The sequence below is a fragment of the Helobdella robusta genome (assembly GCF_000326865.2).
Source record: "Helobdella robusta unplaced genomic scaffold HELROscaffold_20, whole genome shotgun sequence".
NCBI classification, from domain to species: domain Eukaryota; kingdom Metazoa; phylum Annelida; class Clitellata; order Rhynchobdellida; family Glossiphoniidae; genus Helobdella; species Helobdella robusta.
Genome location: NW_008704084.1, coordinates 2,128,431 through 2,143,089, shown reverse-complemented (window position 1 = coordinate 2,143,089; position 14,659 = coordinate 2,128,431). Strand labels below are relative to the sequence as shown.

At 31.4% G+C, this 14,659-nt stretch overlaps 3 protein-coding genes across 3 annotated transcripts; 1 reads left to right on the top strand and 2 right to left on the bottom strand.

The window, feature by feature from the left end:
• Positions 1 to 1,459: 1,459 nt before the first annotated feature.
• Positions 1,460 to 9,175, top strand: HELRODRAFT_191359 (hypothetical protein; the record flags this gene model as incomplete). Its single annotated transcript, XM_009018084.1, has 10 exons — positions 1,460 to 1,864; positions 5,514 to 5,687; positions 5,766 to 5,866; positions 6,198 to 6,270; positions 6,648 to 6,806; positions 7,122 to 7,237; positions 7,335 to 7,674; positions 8,002 to 8,241; positions 8,443 to 8,545; positions 9,060 to 9,175. Exons 1-10 carry the CDS (start codon positions 1,652 to 1,654, stop codon positions 9,173 to 9,175), a joined length of 1,635 nt encoding a protein of 544 aa, XP_009016332.1. The 5' UTR covers positions 1,460 to 1,651.
• Positions 9,176 to 9,757: 582 nt separating this feature from the next.
• On the bottom strand, positions 9,758 to 11,045 carry HELRODRAFT_171358 (hypothetical protein; the record flags this gene model as incomplete). Its single annotated transcript, XM_009018083.1, has 2 exons — positions 9,758 to 9,985; positions 10,938 to 11,045. The coding sequence occupies 2 exons, from the start codon at positions 11,043 to 11,045 to the stop codon at positions 9,758 to 9,760; spliced, it is 336 nt and encodes a 111-aa protein (XP_009016331.1).
• Positions 11,046 to 11,303: 258 nt separating this feature from the next.
• HELRODRAFT_171357 (hypothetical protein) lies at positions 11,304 to 13,111 on the bottom strand (the record flags this gene model as incomplete). The annotated part of the gene is made up of 3 exons (XM_009018082.1): positions 11,304 to 11,785; positions 12,469 to 12,591; positions 12,940 to 13,111. 3 exons carry the CDS (start codon positions 13,109 to 13,111, stop codon positions 11,304 to 11,306), a joined length of 777 nt encoding a protein of 258 aa, XP_009016330.1.
• Between the last annotated feature and the right edge of the window lie 1,548 nt (positions 13,112 to 14,659).

Genomic DNA, 14,659 nt, shown 5'->3' with positions numbered 1-14,659 from the left:
AAAATCGAATAACCAAAAAAAATACCAATTATACAAAAGCAACAGAAACAACCCAAAATTACATTTGAAATAAACATGTTATGATTGATCAAATATTCCCACACCTTCCCCAATACACCTTACACAATAGACAATACATTTACACTCTGGTTACAACGCACACATACCAACAATCAAATACATTCCCAAAAACATATCTGCAATATTTTCAATACACTCATTCTCCCATTTGCAAATTATCCACCATGTACACTTCCCCTATTTAAAACACACAAATTCAATTTATCAAAAACCTAATTTAATATTATTATACCAAAAATTTTATTATTGTTTTTTTAGGGAAGCTAGCAGCTAAAAAGTTTGGAAAACTGTCTTGTATTCTTTTTCGCATAGCCGATCACGCTATTACTTAAAGCAGTGGATCTTAATTAATTTTTAGTATAAGTTCTCGTCTTTTAGCTTGGATTTTATGATCAGGGGCGTCTATCCCTTCTGAATGTTGGAGGCAAAAATCTTTCTTTTCAATTTTCTTTTAAAATTTTTAAATATGCAATAAAATATTTTAAATGTTTAAATTGTCACGAGGGGGGTCAAAATTTTGACGGGAGTGCAAAATCTATAGCAGCGTAGATGACAACATTTTTTGGCTAATCACATCCGTATCAGTCAATTTTCAACATAAAACGGGGCTTTTTCTGTAAGAAAAATGAGTTTTGCTGCTCACATGTTAATTTATCCTTATAATTAAACCTCCGTTCCACAAAGGCAATCATCAGCAAACAATTGACGGTTTTCAATATTGGTATTTGAATATATAATAACTCAACAAATATGCTAATACACTTACATCTCTCGAAAATGCTGTTTATCATATGAGAGGCTATATATTTCATTCTACATATATGGTCCCAAGTGCATGGTGTTGCGGTTGCATTGATGTATGAGAACATCAAACCTGGAAGAGCAGTGAGCAGGAGTGAAAAGAAGAAAAAATAGCATTTGTTTGAATAGACTGGACACGTGTTTTGTCCTTACGGGAACTCAGCAGCTTGAATGCCTATCAGAATAGCATCGCAGTTTTTTCCTTTATATACTTCCAAAATCACTTCGTTGGTTTATTGTGTTTTTATTTATTTTGAGGATCGTTAGTTTTAGTCGTTAAGATTTGCGATCCGACAAGAGGATGCCTGTCAAGTACGACGATCTCAAATTCACGTACTCCAGATAAAAAGTACTAAATACGCATAAATATTATGCAAATGCATGAAATAAATCAATGAATAATTAAAATAAAATATAAAGTATATAATAGTCCTAAAAGGGCAAAGTGACTTAAATCTTCTTTTAGTTTGAAGGTCGGTTTTAGTTGATGTCTACTTTTTTGACTTAAGGCACGTTTTAAGGCTGCAATTTTTATATTTTATTGAATTGAAATTTAACGTATTACTTTTATTTTTTTAGACTCCTGAATTTGTTCTACAGCGACTTTTCTTGAACCTTAACCGCCAATCAATCACAAGGGGTGCAACAACATACAAACAAAGTTATTCTTTGCAGTCAAAGAATAAGCGAGCCAGTGCAACTAAATTTCCATGCCCACTGGCCACCTACCTAAATAGAATATATTTTGATAATTGCTTTCACTGTTCAAATGTTTGAAGAAGATGTTGTTGAAGTCGTTTTGCCTAAAAAGTTTTCTGGAGAAAATAAGCATAAGCTAGGTGTTGTGCTAGAAAGTTCACGTTACTTCACTAGTGATGAAGATGACGATGATGATGTCGGCTTTTTTAGAGCTCTTCACAAAGATTCCGTGAGAGTGGCATGGCATCCTACAGGAAAAACAGAAGTGATCAAAGAGGAAAAGGTCATTTTTTTAATTTTTCTATTCATCTCACATGTAATTTTTATTTATTATATTATTAAATTAATTATTAATTCATGAACTTTTTTTTCTTGAGAATTTGTAGTTGCTGAATTTTTTTTAATATAGCAATGCTGTATCAGGAGGGAGTTGCATGCTTGATGTGTGAGAATGATGAGTAATTCTGTGATGCCAAACAGTTTGAGACTATGTAAACAACATAGTGTTTTGAGTGCATGAAATATTTGTAGCGCTTTTATAGTGTAGTTTATATCTGGTGCTATGTTAAGTACAGATTTGTATGTATTTCTTAGAGGTGTTTATTTCTTAACAACTTTTAAATAATGAGTTTGAATGATTTTATTAGTGTTATGATAAGTTAAGAATTGAGGCATTAACAATAAAAGGTGAAGGTCAATGGGTAGATTCTTGGACAACAGTTAACAAGGTCGAATAGTAAGAGCTTGCCATCTATTGAGCACCCAATATACCAATGATTAATTGATGTAGTATTCAAGTAACATCTTGTATACATTTCTTTGTACTATCATCATCATTATCATCATCGTCGAAAAATTGAAAAAGTGTCCTGGATTGGATGCAATCTACCCAGGACAAGTTATCTATCGTGACTACCCAGGTATAAACTTTTGCACAATAGCATGCCACAACAGGGTTGCACCAGGATTCTGCTCCAGCCAAATTTATGCCATTTTTCCAAATCTGGCTCTGACCAAAATTGGCCAAAATTTGGATTTGCGTCGGTGAATGTATAGTTATTATTATTGAAGAGATTTATAATGCACTTATTTATAAAATATTTCAAAGACACTGCTTATATCAACATTCACTGAGCAAGTAAGAAAGTTTTTAGATTGTTACAAAAGTTTATAAGGGACAAACCAGATGAACGTAGACTGGACGGCAGATTGTTCCTCATGGCAGGCCCAACAATTGCAAAGTTGTTTGTACCAGAAGCCATCTTTGTGGGAGGGACAATAGGTAGATAATGTTTGTTTTCATGGGAGTGTGGATTGTAAACCACAGACCTTTTGATAAGGTATGTAGGTGCCTTGTTATCAAGTGATTTCAAGTTTTATAGGAAGCAAAGTTGACAAGAACTTTGGTCAGCTGTTTAATATACATATCCATTGATAGAATAGTATCATTAGTATTAGCTCATTCAGACCTTCAAAAATTAATATCATTATATCATTACCATCGATGCAGATGAAGTACACATTATAGATATTGTCGCCAGGTGCCATGGGGAAAATTTGAGTTATCTATTGGTTAAATTTTAGTCTATTAGCATCATCCACTTGTCAACATCAATGAGACAGGACTTTCAGCCAAACAATAAAAAAATTGACAGAATTAGTGGCACTACTAACAATGATTTGCATTTTATCTGCGAAGGCATTGTATTTAAATTTTTAACACTGGATTATATCAAAAACATCAGTAGTCTACGAAAGAAACAAGAGAGGGCCTAAAACAGACCCTTCTGGCACGCCAAAAGGCAAGTTATCGACATCAGACAAGATATTGTTAAAAAAAAGTTTGCTGTGAACTATCAAACAGGTAAAAGAAAAACCAAGCCTGTTCTAGAAAAACTGAGTGTTGAGCTTATTAATGAGCAGATTGTGGTCAACATAATCGAGAGTATAACTCATGTCTAGTAAGACGAGAAATGAATCATTTTGATTATCAATGGATCAAAAGATGCTGGTAGAAACCTCACTGTTTGCTGTGAACTATCAAAAAGGTAAGAGCAAAACCAAGCCTGTTCTAGAAAAACTGAGAGTTGAGCTTATTAATGAGCAGATTGTGGTCAACATAATCGAGAGTATAACTCATGTCTAGTAAGACGAGAAATGAATCATTTTGATTATCAATGGATCAAAAGACGCTGGTAGAAACCTCACTGAGAGTTATTTGGTGAAATGGAATTAACAATAGCCAGATTGTGAGGAAAGAATAAAATCGTTAATTTTTAAATGGAATAATCTTAATTAAGAAACTAATTCAGTATTTAGTTTGAACTTTTTGGGAGATGAGTGACAATGGCATGTACTAAAAAGGTTGCAAATTGCCTGTATATCTGTTCATGTTGACAAAATGGGTCAGGAATTGTATTTATGATAGTCTAAACACAATATATATATATATATATATATATATATATATGTATATATATATATATATATATATACAATACAATATTTTATTGGACCTCAAAGAAAAATAAAGGTAGAGGACTACTGTAGGGAGTCTTTAAGAGACTCATCGTGCACAGTAACCTTAATAGAAAATAATCCAAATTAACATGTAAATGTAATGTCATCAAGAGAAAAAGTAAAAATTTTAACAAATATGATAATGATTGTTTATCAGTTAAAAATTTTTAAGTTAATAAGAATGTTAAATAGAATAGAATCATTTGGAACATAGTCACATTCGAAATTGTTTGTACATAAATACCCAATAAATAAACAAACAAACGTAATGTAATCATATACATATATACAAAATAAACAAAAGCTTACATATTGTGGTTTAGATATATAATCCCAAAACATGCGTGAGTACATGTTCCAGGCATCATCGTACAATGGATATCGAGAATTAAAAATACTAAACATTAGACTTACGGTATAATACAATTCAGTCATTAAACAAGATATATATATATATATATATATATATATATATATATATATATATATATTATTGTTGTTGTTGAGAAATATCACTGCATTTTCAGCTTTGATCAGTTATGGTTATGAATGATTGTAGCAGTTTTTTGTTTAACCTTAATTATATATATATAATATGTATATATAATACATAAATATATATGCATATAATATATAAATTTTTATACATAATATATACCTATATAAATATGAATGTATGTATGTGTGTCCATGTGTATTCTTTTCCATGTATTATTAATTATTAAGAGAAATTTTATAGCGTCAATTAAAACATCTCAAAGATGCTATCAGGATTAAAATGAACAAAAGTTAATGTGCGTAATTATGACAAAATAAATGCATAAAGTGATTCTTTTTCAAATGTTGCCATATCATTTAACTTCAACTTTATTAAATTCAAGTCAATTTAAAGATGCCATATATTGTAGCAAGTTTTTATGCGGTAGGCAAACTTATAAGGCCATGGTCACAAGTTATACAATCTAATTGATGAGCAAATCTGACTTTATTTATAGCCAATTTAGTTTGGTAAATCTGGTTATATCCAGCTTTTGCCAAATTTAAAAAATGTCAAATCAGGTACTGCCCTTCACCACTACTTATTAAGGTCTCCCAATTTATGGGGGATAGGATAATTTCAGCATTCTCTGCAGTGTGGCACTCATGCAGAAAGATTGCAAAATAGGAGTTCCACTTAGACAAGATTCATTCTCCTCTTGACCCAAGCTTGCAACTAACATTATATAGAGTCACATTATAATTATAAAAGCCACCACTTTTTGGTCATGAAGCAGACATGTACTATCCAATGAAATAACCAGTGTATAGCACAGTGTATTATCCAGTATACTTTAGTGTTGCATGTACACAATAAATTACACAATAGTTTTTAAAATGCAATAAAAAATAAAGTTTTAATTGTATCAATTTAGCTGAAGCTAGTAGACAGATCATTGGTTCCAGGTGATGTGGTTCGGCGAATGATTCAGGGTCAGGAGAGTCAGAAAGGTTACGTTTTCAAAACCCGCATAACTTGTGTCTTAAGGTGCCTAAATCAATCATTCATTGTTTCCAACGTTGACAGTTCTTCTCTTCTACCATTACTTGTTGGTTTTTTTTTTCTATTTTGACATTTCATTTAAAACCTTTTGCATTTCTAATGCTGGATATAACAATGAAAACAGCGGTTCAACAGTGATTCTCATGACGTCTACCTGGATGACTGGGTTGGTGTCGTCAAAAAAGTTTCAGAACGAGTGGTCGTCAAATTTAAGGATGGTGCTAAGTAGGTGCTTTACATATCAGATATGTATATGTTTTTCTTAATTTCCCTTAATTAAAGCTCTATGGTTATTTGCTATGTTAAATGTTTATTAGAATTACGATCTCCTTTACGTGTATTATTCTAAATGCATGTTAAATTTATAAGAAACACAATAAAATCATTTCACCATAAAACATACAAGGTGAATAATGTGTACTTTTCAACTCAACCATTTATATACATTGTATGAGGCTGACGATGGATTGAATTGTTACTGCGTCTACTTGGTTCATGCTTTTGAGTTTGCATGGAAAAAATGACGGAAAATTCAAGATTTTGATCATTTTTTCAGATGTGAACTGAATTCAGAAGAAGTGCAGAATTTATTTTATGAGTTTGACGATTTGAACGATAAGAGACACAGGGTAATTTTTTTTAAATTTGGTTTTTCATGTAAACAAACTTATGCACCTAATATGGAATAGTTTTATGTTTTATTAATCATCATTGCTCAAAATATTGGTTTTAGTTGAGCAGAGTCAGCATGGAGCATTTCCAGAACGATGTCGCTACTCAGGGGGAGCCTGTCCAGCAAATCACTCGAACCGTAAAATTAGGCCTTTAGATTTTGACAAACAAAAATGTCTAGATAGATTACAATAGTAATAAGTTAAATCCTAAATAATCTAACACTCCCATCACTTATTCATTGCGGAACTTTTTTTTACTAGCCTTTATAAATATTTTTTTAAATATTACCTTGTACCTGAAGTTGTATATTACTATCTGATTCTACGTGCAGGATTCTGAGTTTGCAATTAGCACGTGCTATGTAGGACAAGTTCTGAAAGGTCCTCTCTCTGCTTTCCAGAATGCCAGGTGGTTCCTGCCTACAAAACATTTCTGCCAGAAAACTGCCAAGAAAAGTAAATCAAAACAAGTTGTGGTTGTGATTGAAGAGGTTGGTTTTGTTCTAATTTGATTTAAATTCGTTTCTAAACATGAATTGTAAATTATTGAATAAATTTGGTCTTGTGTCAACTATTTTCCACACTGTTTTCGTTTGAAAAATCTATTTACTATTTTTTATTTTAGTTTTCATTATTATTACAATGACGTGATGCTTAGAGTCGTTTATTGCTTTTTGTTTCATTGGCTCATATTGTCCACCACAATGCCGCTCTGGTTATCAATCATTTTTGTCATCATCATCATATTGTATCTCACACATAATTATATATTTCATTGTTTAATTTTGATTCTGTAATATTTTCAGTTTGACGTTCAAAGTGTGGAAGTATTTTGGTTGTGCAGGGGATATTCAGGCGCCAATGCCAGCAAACACATTACACAACATCCTCCAACCGTTGTTACTGGCCCAGACTTGAAAAGGTTTGTCTCCTGCCAGCCCCTATTTTTATTCAATATTATTTTAAATGGTTTATTTCATATATTTTGTCTGAACTTAAATAAATTAAATAAATCTCAGGCTGCAATCACTAGATTGCTTTGGTGCTAGTAATTACCAGATAGGAGATGAGGCCTACTACGTTCTAGATTCTGGCGATGAAGTAGTTTCGATAGAAAATGCAAAAAAGAAGGATGCTGTCATTGCGAATTGCATAATGAAATGTAGGGAGAACTTGTTTGCTGCAGACAAGTCAGTACAAAATAGTAAAGGTCGATCTTCTCGTCTGCCATCTCAGGTGTCGTCAGTTAATGTAGACAGCGTTTTATCTCTCGACAAAATTTCAATTGGGGATTCAATGGAGACATCTGAAAATCTTTCTGCATTTCTCGAGTCTGAGATTGGTTTAAAAGATGATGAGGTCGGTTATTTTAAATTCTTTATCAGCATCTTCATCGTTGTTATCAATGTCGTTGTTTAATTTGTTTAATAGTGCATTTTGTCTTGAGTGATCTACCACCATCCTATCACTAATATCAGTCCACTATTAGGTTGATTGGATGTCAATTAATTAATTAACTGTAGTAACGTGAAGATATTCTAATTATCTCAAAATCCTTGAGAACACTTTTGGCATCTCATATGTTGCACCTCTGTTAGAGTTGAATAATTTGTGAGAAGGGACAATGGTTATTATGATATAACAGTTTTTTTTATGATCTGTGATAATTGAACATTCTCGTTTCAGGAAGCGTGTCAGGATGAAAATGATGCAATGTATGCAATGACTGTGTCCACCACCAGCAACAACAGGAAGCACAAACGTCGCAAACCCAGCAGCAGTACCAGGAACCAGAAGAAGAAAAAGGTTTTTTTAAAAAAAACTAAACCTAAAAAGTTTTATGAGCAGACGAAGAAATTTGAAACTGGTGATAAAATACCTGTTGAGATTGTGTCTACGTTCACTGTGGTTGATATCATGTGGCAGGTTGGTTCAACATTGAAGACCTTTCATTAAAGTTAATGTATACTCTTTAAAAATCTCCTCTAAATTATGAATTTTGTTATTAAATTGCTATTGAAGAGTAAATCTTCATCTTTTATCTTTATATTCACACTGTGTTTGTCTTGTAACATAAAATTTAGTTTATTAAGATCATTAAAAGTAAAAATAAATGATTGTTGTTAGGATGGTCAGCTGGAAACAAACATTCACTCCACCTCTCTCTACCCCATCCATCACCTTGATGAGCTGGAGTTCTTTCCTGGAGACTTCGTCGTACACTCACAAAGTAATGTTGAATTTGAAAAAAATCTAATTGTAAGAATGTAAGAATTTAATTTTTGTAAATACAGTTGAATATGTTTAATTTGGTGGTAATATGTGGTTTGTACATCGTGTTTTGTATATATTCCAATGCGTTTTGGTTTTATTGATTCACATTTTTTATTTTTATAGTTTGAATTTTACCGTTTGGATCTTTCAGTTAAAATTTTGTTTGATTATCCCTTAACGGTTGCATTGTTTGATACATGCTTTTGCATTGATTTTCTTTCTATATGCGTCGTTTATTGATCATCAAATTAAGTACACGTTTAACAGAAATACTGCTACAATATTATCTCTCTATTGTCAGTTGAATAATTAGGATGTATTGGTTAAAGCTATTTAAATGCTGAAAAAATGTATAAACGTTTTCTTATTGTTAGTTGACTTTTTGAAATTTTTGTTAACAATGGGTTTTGTGTGATTAAAGATTTGGTTATATGTGTACACATCTTATAAAAATTTTATATCTCATGAAGCAAATGATTGGGATTCATCAAAGACCTATGGAGTAGTTCAAAAGATGAACTTTTCAGCTCGTACATGTGACATTCGCTGGTTTAACTCCAACTCAGAACCATGGTTTGTTATTTGAATGTGATATAGTTAATTGCTTACCTTAGTTATTGTTAATTTTTGTTAGCCTTGCTTTGTTGTGTAATAATTTGCTTAACAGCATGAAATCATGTTTTAACATATCCATCTGCCATCTGGCTACCGCTGCTTCAAAAATAAAAAAGCAGGTAACTCAAGAGTGCTTATATATTAATTTTTGTTGTATTCTCTCCTGAAAAAACAAGAGGCAGGATGGATATAAATAAAAAAATATATAACTCAACTAAGTACAGACACCTTAAACGGAAAATGTTAAAAATTAAAAACGTTTTTCTGTTAATTTAACGCAATAGTTCAGTATTCATGTTCTGAAGATCGTTTGTAAATAAAATGAGTTGCCAAAGTTCCAATATACTCCCTTGAGGCACTCTGATATATTGTTGATAACAAGGATGATATTTTACAACCCAAAATTGCACACTACCTTCTTCCCGTTAAGTATCTTTCAAACCATTCTGGTGGAGTTCCTCTGATTTCCTTAGCGGCCTTTTGTCGATCAATATACCCTGTTCTACGCAATCAGAAGCGTTATTTAGATCCGTGGTCTTTTTTATGTCTCCATTCAGTTTTTTCCAAACAACGTTTGCTTCACTTTACTTTCTTTTGCAATGAACTCGAAGCATTCTGCAACCCAGAATGCTGTCCCAAGGAAAAGATCGATTACCCAGAATGAGGAACCCCTCCACATGTAACTACTCAACAATGAGCAATTAACTTGAAGCGTTTCGTTAGCCCAAAAGCTCTCAATATTGCAACACAAATGGCAATAAATATTTACGTTGTTTCTTTTCTTGTAATGAACGGTGAAAACATTGTGCACAATAATAATAATAATAATAATAGTGATGCACATGTGTGCATTGAGTCAGGTTACAGTAGCATCATGACTGTAACAGCTTTAAACTATTTATCCAATAATTGAACCTATACAGTTTTTAAAAATATTCAAATCTTTTACACCAATTGCTTCCTGAGATAAGTTATTCCAATTGTTGACTATACGATTTGTTAAAAAACCTTTTTCAGCAGTTCTCTTTTTTTACTTTTTCCATTCGTAGTCTTTTATTATGTCCTCTTGTTCTTGGGTCAAACATGAATATCGGTTCATTATGCCAGTTTATTGCATCTGTGCCACTTACAAATTTGTACATCTGAATTAGATCACCTCTGGTTCTTCTTTTTTCTAACGTTGTTAAACCAATCATATTTAATCTGTCATGGTATGGTAAGTTTTTTAGTTTACACATTCTGATTGCTCTTTTCTGAGCTTGCTCTAACATTTTTATGTCTTCTGTTAGATATGGATTCCAGACTGTAACCGCATACTCCAGGTGCAGTCTTACCAGAGATGTATAAAGCAGTTTTAGTGATTTTTCGTCTAAAAACTGAAAAGACTTTCTTATCATGCTTAGTTTTCTGTTTGCTTTCCCAACTGCATAATAGACATGTTCCTTTCATTTCAGATCATTTGACACATAAATACCCAAGTCTTTTTCAAGTTCAGTTTCATTTAATTTTATTTTTTCTTTCCTATCATTATACACATAGTAATCAAATCTAGGGTTATTCCTAATAATATGCATTATTTTACATTTTTCAGTATTGAATTTCACCTGCCACTCGTCTGACCAATTAAACATTTAATCCAAATCACTCTGTAAATTAGTATTAATTTTATCATCTTCTATTAATTTATTAATAAAATTTGTGTCATCTGCATATAATTTACAATTATTTCTAACGTTCATAGTAAGGTCATTGACGTACACCACAAATAGTAATGCTCCAAGTACCGACACTTGAGGAACCCCACACAGGACATCTATCCAGCTTGACACATACTCCTCCATTATCACTCTTTGCTTTCTTTTACTTAAAAATGCTTTGCACCAACTTAACAATTTATCTTAACACCAAGATTTTCTAATTTTATACATAATCGTTCATGTGGTACAGAATCAAAAGCTTTAGCAAAATCAAGAAATGCTATGTCGACAGGTATATTATGCTCATTGGCTTCTGTTATTAAATCAAATGTTTCTAATAATTTAGTGCAACAGCTTTTATTATTTACAAAACCATGTTGTTCTTTGATAATTGATTTATTTTCATTTATGTTTCATTAATGTATCTCTTGTTATACTCTCCATTATTTTGCAAACTACAGATGTTAGAGAAACCGGTCTATAGTTTGATGGATCTGATTTATTACCTTTCTTATATAGGGGTGTAACGTTAGCACATAGCCACAATTCTGGCACTTTACCGTTTTCGTATGATTTATCAAATAATATTTTCAATGATTTTGCTAGACTTTCTGAGCACTTTTTGAGAATTCTGGGATGTACACCATCTACTCCAATAGCTCTTTTTACATTTAGATTTCTTAATTTAGTCTTGATAATGATTTTATCATAAGATGAGTCTGTGCATATAGCATTTGTTTTCGGTAGAGAAGTAGGAAAATTATTTTTATCTTCTATTGTAAAGACAGAGTTGGAATAATTGTTCAAAATATTTGAAATTGCATGTCCATTTGTTACTACAGAACCATCAAAATTTTTCATAGCTTTTATGGTGTCTCGAATGACTATTTTTCCATTCATATAGGCATTTTAGAATGTTTTTATGCATCTCTTGCTAAATTTTGTTCAAAATCCCTTATACATTTCTTACCAATTTTTTATTTTTTTTATTAATGGCTTTGTCTTTCTTATATAAAAATTTTTCTTTCACATGTATTCTATGCTTTGAGTTTGAATCACTATAGCTATATCTAAATTCTATTATATGACGACCATGTTCAATATTTCCCAAAGGTGGTGAATTTGCAACATATAAACTCTATTACATGATTCAGATAAAATTAAATCAAGAACATTTGTTAATAAATTTGATTCCTTCTGTAAAGTAGGTTCCATAACATTTTGGTAAATGAAGATGTTGTCTAAGCATTTCATGAATAACTCGGCTGATTCATTTAGAGTTGTGACAATTCTAATTTTTTCTTCATTCCACTTTATCATATTAAAATTAAAATCACCACATATTAACATACCACTAAATTTATATATTTTGTTGCTTCATCAATAGATTTTATTATATTATTACAATAACTTAAGTTACTCTTCCCAGTGTGATATATACATCCACACAAAATTGATTCATCACCAACCTCAACTGAGCACCAAATGTGTTCAATATTTCCATTATTTAAAAATTCATTTGTTATTTCATATGATTTAATAATATTTTTTACATATATACACACACCTCCACCTCGGCCATGATTCCTGTCTTGCCTAAATAAAGAATAACCTGAAATGCTGGTTGCTGAAGTATCTGTCCACCATGTGTCACATATCATTAAAATATCTGGTTTTTTATTTTCTATTTCTATAATTAAATCATTGTATTTGTTGTTCAGTGATGTGGCATTGTTTCCTCGAATCCCATATCGAAAGAGATTATTCAGTTTGTTACTTTTGTTTAACTCTTCATTTTTTTTCATTTCTCTCTTTAATTAGCTCTTTGGATAGCTTTCTTTCTGATTCATTCAGATCTGGTGAAATGAAGATTTGTTTGAATTTTTCAGAATTTTTTAATTTATTTCTTGCCATTTGGATGACTTCTTTTTGCATTGTTTTTTTTTAAATCCCACTAAAATAGGGGTTGTTACCTAATTTGATTTAAGCTTGAATCTAACAATATTCAAAATGTTAACTTTGTCAACATTCAACTCACTACAAACATCTTCTATAATTGCCTTGTCTTGAATCTTTCTGCTTTCGATGTTACTCTCTTTCGATAGAGGTATTCCAAAAATTACTATGTTATTTTCTCTTTTTTCTTTATCTTTATTTACGGCAACAATTGTGTTCACAGCATTAACTTCCTCTTCACTTTTTCTTGTCATTTTTAACTACTGACACCCAGTCTATATCTTTTTTGGAGGTTTCTTTGTCTATTATTTTGTCTTTCTTTGTTCTCTATTCATCAATTTTTGATTCAAGCTGTAAAATTCTTTTTTTTCAACGCCAAATTTTTGCATGTTAAGAGTAAGGATTTGGAGTCCAAATCGTCCGTTTTCAATTCTAATTAAATCTTTTTTTCAGATTTGAAATCTCGTTTTCCAAGATTTCTACTCTCTTCACCAGTGTTTCAAAAAACTTTTTTCCAATCTTCAAAATTGCTTTTCGGTGCCATCTTTTAAGATTTAGTAGCAAAAATTTAACTTATTGAAACAAAAATTTAAAAATAAACTCGAAATTTTTATTGATTTAAAAATATTAAAACCACGAGATAGTTGTACCGAACAATAATTATTAAATAACAAACTTAATAATTTATACATTCTCACCATTATCACTAATAAATTATTACCATGTCAAAGTTATCATAAACAAAACTCAGTGATTCTGGACAGTAATATCTTGTTTCTTTTCAAGGTTTTTTGTTTCTTTACTTTTTTTTTTGTGAAACACACTCCATTGACGTGTAGGTAGGCCTTTCTTTTTTATTTGTTGGGGGTATACTTTCAAAAAATATCTACCTATCAGACGCAATGGTATGGGCTCTGGTAAACTTCTTCTTTTTCAGCTTCTTATTCTGCAAATCTTTTGGAACTTCCTTTCTGTTTAGTCTCAATGTCCCATATGTGTCTGTTTTGTATTTCAACAAAATATCACTCAGTTCTGAGGATGTATAAAAATTGTCTGTAGTTAGACAATAACTCATATTCAGCAAGGGTTTTATCAGAGCCATTACTGTTCTTGTACCCATAGTACCCTCTTTATATTGATCACAAAGTACTGTGACTTTACCAGTATAAATTATAACCAAAGGTATCCTGATTTAGATTCACATTCCTGATTTATTCCAGACCTAGCTCTCTTCAGGGGTATAAATTGAATCCATTCCAAACGACCTTTGTAAGAGAATAGACTTCCATCAATTGTGATATCTCTCTCAGGTGTTAGAACAGAAAAAAATTTGCTGTTGAGATGTTCAACAATTGGCCTGGCCATATTTTATATAATTTTGGACTTGGGTGAACATTGGCATCAAAACTAGTATTGTCTACAAAATGTATATAACGTTTAAACAGAACAAAACGTTTATAGGACATGAATTTACCAAATTTACCTATACTGTCCCTTTTGAACCGATACCACTCGTATATGAACTTACTAATAGCTTCCTGAAGAATATACATCTAGGAATTGTCTGTCTTTCCAATCTTCTAGCCTTGAAAACGTTCCAAAAATTCTAGACTGATTGAAATATTTATCTATTTGTTTCCGTTGTTATCAAATCCATTATATCTGAACTCCAAAAAGATTCAAAATAATCCAAAATATCTGGCTCAGTCTCACTGAATGTTACAGATATGCATGGCATGTTAGTGAATAGAAAATGCAGATGAGCAGGCATGCTGAAAATAATTAATATAAAACTAATATTA